The sequence below is a fragment of the Camelina sativa genome, chromosome 11 (assembly GCF_000633955.1).
Source record: "Camelina sativa cultivar DH55 chromosome 11, Cs, whole genome shotgun sequence".
In the NCBI taxonomy this organism is placed as follows: domain Eukaryota; kingdom Viridiplantae; phylum Streptophyta; class Magnoliopsida; order Brassicales; family Brassicaceae; genus Camelina; species Camelina sativa.
This window is the reverse complement of record NC_025695.1, coordinates 44,530,832-44,538,622: the sequence shown is the minus strand read 5'-3', so window position 1 is coordinate 44,538,622 and position 7,791 is coordinate 44,530,832. Positions and strand designations below refer to the sequence as shown.

Genomic DNA, 7,791 nt, shown 5'->3' with positions numbered 1-7,791 from the left:
TTATTAACATTGCATTAGTTCATTACTTGCATTACTATAGTTTCCATTTCTGTTCTAGCTTCATAATTGTCATAATCATTCTGTTCCATTTACATTTTGCATCTAGTTCTAGTAGTTTTTACTCTCTGCATTTTGTATTCATCATTAGGTTGTTAGTGACAAACATCCTACATATTTGGCTTGACTTAGACCAATATCCACATCCTGATTGCTTGCAACACTCATTTAGGATTGACACCTCTTATACTGCAACTACATAAAGGGAATTGAAACACCCTGCACTCCACTTGTTCATCATCATTCCATTCATCATTCATCCATTCTACCACCATAGAATATTTGTGTTCCAATTTGGCGATGTTGCCCATTTGAGTGTGTTTTTACCCTTAGACCTTGTTTGCATCAACTGACTCGAGAGCAGACTCGGACAGGCGCACGGTCGAGCACAGGCTCGAGTGGGTGGTCGAGTTGACTGGGAAGAGAAGTCTATTTGTATCCGGCGTCTGACGATCAAGTACTCGATCACTCACTCGGTCGAGTGGTGGTCGAGTCGAGGGTCGAGTGGGTACTTGAAACGCAAGACAGACAAGCAGAGGAAGAATTCGGATTAGTAATGATCAAAGTAGATACAAAACTCAATCTTAAACTTATGTGGATCCTAAATGTCACAAACAAACACTCAAAAGTGGCAACGGCGCCAAATTGAAACTAGCTTTCTTATGTGTTGATGGAATCGAATATGGATGGATGATGTGATGATGATGATGAACAATGGTGAAAGCTGGGTGTTTCAATTCCCCTTATGCAATTGTAGTATAAAGGGTATCAATCCAAATCTGAGTGAGATGTAAGCAATCAGGACATGCACATGTATCTAAGTTGAGCCAAATATGTAAGGTGTTTGTCACTAACAACCTAATGCTGAAAAATGCAGAATGTAAAAGCAACTAGAACAGGATACTAAATGCAAATAGAACAGACAAATCAAAGCTATGATGAAACTAGAACAGAAATAGAAACTATAGTATGCAAGTAATGAACTAATGCAAGGCAAGTAATGAACAAGATACTAAGTGAATGCAACTAAAATGAAACAAGGAATGAGACAGGACAAACGCAAAGCATAAACAAGAATTTTGGGGATGAACTCGAGCAAGCACTCGATCGAGTGCAGGGTCGAGCTGGAAAAAAACGTAAAACAGAGCAATGCAAACAAAACAGAGCAAGACAAAAGTAAATTAAGCAATGATCAAACAACAGGATTTAAGCTAAGAAATCAATAAACATGGAAGGTCTTGAGGAGGGATTCATGGGCTGGACTAATGATTAAGGTCATCTAACTAGGTCAACAAATCTCAAACAACTTGAGCTAATCTCTAGACAATGATCTCCTAGAACATGTTTAATCCACTCTCATGGCAAAAAACAATCAAGCTCATATATTTCTAGACTTGTTCTCACAAAGCAAAGAACCTATACAAGCAAACATTAAGCAATATGTCAAATATCAAACAAGACTTCTAATCTCTTAGCAAGTCTAATGATAAACTCTAGATCTAGCCTTATCTATGCTCCTTAGATATTGGTGTGATGCTAAGAGACTTGAGATCAAACCCTACCTTCTCGGTTATAGGATCAGCATTAAGAATATCTAGCCTAGAAGAGATCTACAACAATCAAGCTTGATCTAGCCAAACAAACCTCAAACACAATCTAGCCTAACCCATCCTCAAGATTCTAAGGAACTACTCACAAATGCAAGACATAATGAACAAAGTCAAAAACCCAGAAAATAACGAAACTTGCATCATTAGAAAGATAAAACAGAGATTTACAATATTGAAGAAAGAATCAAACTCGAATTTTTAATATTTTGAAAGTTATGAAACCAACAAATATGAAGAATCTCTTCTTTTTCCTTTAAAAGAGGTACAAGATCTAAGAAAATAAAAGTGCAAAAAACATAAATTCCCAAAAGGGTAAAATACTAGGTTTGAGAATATCTAAAAAGCTGGACTCCTTGGTGGCTGCAGGGTACAAGGTCTTTTATAGTAAAAGGAGTGGAAGCCCTAAAAATGCTAAAAGACAAAATAGCTAGGCGGCTCGGCCAACTCGACCAGGTGCTCGGTCAAGTGACCGGTCGAGTCGGCTTTTCTTCTGTTCCTTCCACTCGGTCGAGTCCTTCTCCGTACACGGTCGAGTGGGCGGTCGAGTGGAACTCCGGACCTTGTTTCTTCAGCTCTAACTCCTTTGCTTTATCCTATTGATAGCTTCACTCTTCTCCAGCATTGCTTCCATGATCCTTAGGCTCCAAAATCACCTGTTTATGCAAGAAAACATGCAAATGCTATGCAACTCTACTCTAATGCATGAACAATCCTAAAACTACACAATAATGGCCTAAATGGATAACAAAAGATGCAAAAGATGTGAATAAACTAAGGGAAACAAGATAAAATATACGGACATCAACACACATCAACTCTATGGCAAGTTCAAATTATACAAACTCAAGCTTGATTCCTTCCAATCTCATATCTCGTTCACAAAACTATGAAATAGCCTCAAGCCAAGAAAAAAGCAAAACAATATATGCTCAGTACGAGTTTGCTATGTTTCCTAAGAGTTCTTTAAGTTCAGCCCTGCCATGGAATCGTAATCTCGCCCTAACTATAGACTAATTCAACACAAGAAAAGAGAAATCACCAGCAAAACGACGACGGTCAGCTCTCACCATCGGAATGTCAATATCTTCCCGCGGGAATCCCTATCATAAACAAACGGAATCAAAGGATCAAAACAACAAGATGTCTCAGTTAAGACTACAGAAGAAGAGTGTGAGACAGAGACAGTACCTCAGAGTCGATGAGATTGCCGGAGAGACCAGGACCGCCGGGATTGCAAAGACGTTGGACAATAGAGTTCATCTCCGTCTCCATCGCTGCTCTCTTGTCCATTAGAGCCATCGTCTCCGCTTTCAGATTCGCGCCAACCATCTTCTCTTCTCCTCTTGCGTCTTCTTCTCCAAGTCCGATCGATCTTTCACTAAAACCGCAGCTTTGTTAGTTTGGAACGGAGCATGTCGCCGTGATTGTATTTTGGGCTTAATTAGGAAAAGCCCAATAGGCCCATTATTTAAGCGGCGTAAGATCCTAGCTGTCTATTTATATCATCCAACGGCCAGCTTTGTTTCTTTTACACTTTTCATATATATTACAGAGTTACAAGACAGTACAAGGCTTGTACTACAAGCAGCTCTAAAGCCAATGCAATATTTTGGTATTATGATATAGTATAATGGGAGTCTGCACGTGTGGTTAAGATAAGAAGAAGAATTAAAGCACGTGAGAAAAGGCAGCTGGAGTCGTAACGGAATAAGATTGTCAACGTCACGGAAAGGGAACACCACCGTTTGTTAACTCTATATAAGAGCATCTGTTAGCTCATCACTTATGATTATGCAAAAATCTGATTATTGTTTTCTATTTTTCTGGGTTTGATGACCTTGTTCCTCATCCTTTTGCTGGAGCTTCTCTCTTGAGACTCTTGTAGATGAGAAGTTGATGTTGCGTTTTCCTTGAACGTTATATCAAGTTTATCGGTTTAGTTTACTCTGTTTTTGTGGTGTGAAGTGAGATTGATTAAACATTATCATATTGTGGTTCGTATAGATTACAAATAAGCATGTTACAAGCGGCTCAATCATCAGTGAAATCAGGCTCCAGGGGCTTCTGCAGCTTGACCAAATCCCTAATCTTTGTGTTCCGGTTCCTATGAATGGTGCGAAGTGCATTAGCAGCAAACTTACTGACAAGAAATGCAGCTCCGATTGAGTACGAAGAGCCAGTGGTTGAGCTGGACATGGCCTCGGCCTCTGCCTCGGCTGCTTCCATCTTCTTCCTCTTGCAGTATCGGCGCCAGGCAGCCTGGATGAAGCAAGCAGCCCAAGTCCTCCATTGGTGTGATTAAAACCTGAATGTGTGCTGCACTTGCCTGCTGTGTAGGTGCCTGAACTGGCTTGCTACAAACTTCAGCTCCTCTGAGGTCAGCGCAAACGCTTCTACTTCTGTTAGAGCTTTCACGGTTCTCGTGGAAGACGGGAGATTTATACCTGATTTTGGATTCAATGCCCGTGTCAGAAGCTCTTCACCGCAGAATTCTCCTTCTTTCAGGAGACTACGGTTGAAGAAACCGCTTCTGCCTCCATCTGTTGTCACACTCTCGAGGCGACCACGTATTGTGAATAGCATCTCGTCTACAGGGTCTCCTTCCCGCACTAGGTAGGTACTCTCTGTGAACAAGCATGGCTTCAGCCGCATACATATCGCATCTAGCAGCTTGTCATCCATGCTCTCAAACAATGGAACCTAATATTATGGTAAAAACACTATTATTACTAGGCAAGTCCAAAAGAAACGGTATAATGAACCAAGCTAGGTTGTCAAGGGTCAAGAGCTAATTTTAGTTATGAGCCGGCTGTTATTCAATGGGTCCTAAATGTTCAAAGGGTTATGTGACCTACATGAGAAGCTTGAATAAGGAACAGTGGGGAGATCTTACCCTGCGCACTAAAGCCAGACAAAGATGCCGCTTGATATCTCTCCGGAGATCCTTGGGGAGATTCTGAACGAGATACTCTTCATCTACACCACGTGTCTCCAACCATTTATACTGGTCATAGCGCCTCACACGCTCCCTAAGATCTTGTGGTAACATTCTGTGATGCATCCATTGTTCTGAAGCACGCCTCTTTACTCTCATTTCTTCGAGCCGGATGGTAAGAGATTGGAGATATGTCTGTCACAAGATTGAAAATGGTTGTTAGATTGTCCTTATATCTAACAATCATGAATGTAGCTAAGGTTGCACCATAAATACTCACCTGCATGTTTCCGATGAGAAGAGCAAAGAGGATCAACCCATAAATGGCGAGGGATATGGAAAATATAATCTCCATTGGGTATGTACTGGTTTCAAGCCCTTGTCCAAGTGTACTGTGGTGCAACCATGAAAAGTACTATATGAATATCTGAAACTCATAGACGCATAACCTTGAGTGTACATGTGACAGAATAAAAGGAGTTGACATGGTTACCTCAAGTTCTGAAGGCCCCACCACAAACAGTAACAATATTTGACGATGAAGTCTTGAGACGAGACAATTCGAGACGATAAAGCCTGTGTATAAATCCCAAAGTCAAATGGAGGATTATTATCATCGAGGTCAGCCCGACAGTTGGATTGAAGAACAGGTTCCTTAGTTTTGTTCCAAACAGCATAGCCGTCCATGTTTTGATTGCCACTGTACAAGAAATCGGTGCTGCAATTCTCTGCATCATTACAGGCCTCCTGCCAGCAGGTGTCGTTACGTTCTAAGGCTAAAAGGTACCAAAATGCTCCAACTATCTGCAAGATAGGAAACAGTGGCTCAATCAAAATAGCACTTACCAAGTCACTGAACAGTACATAAGCAAAACAAACTCAATAAGCTAATACAATCAGAGATGCTCGTCATAATATTTTTGACATATGAGATCCCATGAAACATCAACTAAGATAAAAGGAAAGGTTGCATAGAACATTACATTCACATGTAAGCAGAGACGACTTAACCAGAAAGCTCAATAAGCTCCTTTACATGTCTTATGAGACTAAATATTTGAACATAAGTTCACAACAATGAAACAGAAATGAAACTATTTCCTGGTTTTGCACTTTTAGTGCCATTGTCACATAACTCATGGTATAATAAGCAAGTATTGAACAAAACTGCAATGTAAGTTATAAAGAGAGAAAGCTATGCACTCATAACTCATGGTATAATGGGCAAGTATTGAACAAAAATGCAATGTAAGTTAGAAAGAGAGAAAGCTATGCACTCATAACTCATGGTATAATGGGCAAGTATTGAACAAAAATGCAATGTAAGTTATAAAGAGAGAAAGCTATACACTCACATGACTTGCAAGCATATATAAAAGCAGATAATAAGCGGCACCAGCCCAAGCAGTTTCGGCAAAGACACCTGCAGTCCTTTTCAATTCTGATGTCAAGGGTAAGACACGTAGGAAACGCGGTATATACTGAACCAAAACAATGAAAAGCAAGGCCTGCTTTGTAGCCAATACATCCGACCCATTTGAACTTTGCAAGAACCTCCAAACTACAATCTGCACATACACAAAAATGAATACTGTAAATCTAGAACTAGCAAGGCTCTTAACAGAGATGTTTGATCACATAGTGAAAGTATCCTAAGCTTATATTCACCAACCTGAGGGGCAGGAAGTACTGAGAGGAAGTCAATAATAAACCAACGTTGTAAATATCTCTTTGCTATTTGTGCAGGATCAATCACAAGTTCACCTCGACCAAAGACCCGTGATGAGGGTGCAATATAAGCAGTCCTGAGCTGGAGAGCCATGTGAGCGAGATAAAACACATCGATCAAAGTCCGCAATGTACTAGCTGTGATAGCCAGTTTTCTATCAATACCCAGGCACATGGACTCACCATCAATCACAGGGAGATAGAAGAAAAAAGGATCCACGAACACTGAAAGAATACATGACGCAACAAATAATTTGTTGCAGTACAAAAGGATTTTATCCTGAGGATCAAATATCTTCTTTTCAGATACTTTAAGGTCTTCTGGGAACACTGCTCGATAAACACCGAAACCAAGTGAACGGCCGATTGACTTAAGCCCTTTGGAACCCTTTTGGATCCCTTTCTTGAAGGATCTTGATGTGTCATTGCTTCCATGGATAGGGTGAAGCTGTCCACTGAAATTGGAAACATAGTTCTGTTGGAAGGCTACAGATGATGATGGTAACCTAGAGTCCAAATCATCCACCCTACAAAGTAAGAACAACGCAACTTTCAGAAATTAGGAGTTATGCAATAGTTCAAACAAAATTTACACTAGTTTCAACAGAAAACAAAATCAGAAAACAAGATTGCCAAAAGAGAAAATTGCAAGGGATTATAGAAATATTATAGGAAATGTTCACTGGAGGGCTTCAATGCAAATCGATATTTAACCAAATGAATGCACTTACCTCACAAAATTGTCTCGTTTGCCTGCCATGGTAGCTAATAAGGAACCAGAACTCAAGATTCTTCAACGAATAATAAGCCCACAAAGAAAGAACACAGCTTTACAGACTCTAATCATTAAGCAAGCTGCATCATCCCAAAATAAGAACTCATAACCAACTAACCAAGTGAAGTTGTAAAACTAAAGGTATGTTCTTTTGGCCATAAGTGGTCAAATTATGCTAAATGAAGATATACTTACTCTGACCAGTATGATCCACAAGCGGAGCAACATCAACCCAACTGGATTTTAAAAAAAAAGGAAACAAATTGATGAAAGATGGGGTCACTGATACATAGTAACAAATTAACAGAGGTAGAGCTTGAACCAATCTTAAAAGGAGAAAATGAATCTCAGAACAAATTTAGAAAATATGGAAGTGGGTATTAAAAGCGACCAGAGCAGACAAGTGGTATCGACTTTACCAAAAGCGAACCAAAACAAAACAAGAAAAAACGCAATGAAGAAGGAAACGAGCCAAATGACGTTTTTACCCTTGATGATAATAGGATGTTAAGCGCTCTATTGGTCGAATACATAAAATAAGTGCTTTTTAAAAAAATATCCTTTTGTAAAAATGTCTTATTCATTTATCTATTTTTAAAAATATATCTTATAAAAAATTTAAAATCTTATAAAGTTTATAAGTTACTTTTTGGTAGTCACTTTCTTTTTTTTTTTTTTTTTTTTTT

General features: G+C 39.4%; 2 protein-coding genes across 2 annotated transcripts; both read right to left on the bottom strand.

Moving 5' to 3' along the window:
* LOC109127684 (26S proteasome non-ATPase regulatory subunit 9-like) lies at positions 2,171-3,086 on the bottom strand. The gene is made up of 2 exons (XM_019232930.1): positions 2,856-3,086; positions 2,171-2,767 (listed from the first exon to the last, which is right to left on the bottom strand). The coding sequence occupies exons 1-2, from the start codon at positions 2,994-2,996 to the stop codon at positions 2,678-2,680; spliced, it is 231 nt and encodes a 76-aa protein (XP_019088475.1). The 5' UTR covers positions 2,997-3,086; the 3' UTR covers positions 2,171-2,677.
* Positions 3,495-7,560, bottom strand: LOC104726358 (probable cyclic nucleotide-gated ion channel 5). The gene is made up of 8 exons (XM_019232920.1): positions 7,301-7,560; positions 7,062-7,185; positions 6,275-6,857; positions 5,958-6,170; positions 5,096-5,406; positions 4,883-4,994; positions 4,561-4,797; positions 3,495-4,367 (listed from the first exon to the last, which is right to left on the bottom strand). The coding sequence occupies exons 2-8, from the start codon at positions 7,088-7,090 to the stop codon at positions 3,966-3,968; spliced, it is 1,887 nt and encodes a 628-aa protein (XP_019088465.1). The 5' UTR covers positions 7,091-7,185; positions 7,301-7,560; the 3' UTR covers positions 3,495-3,965.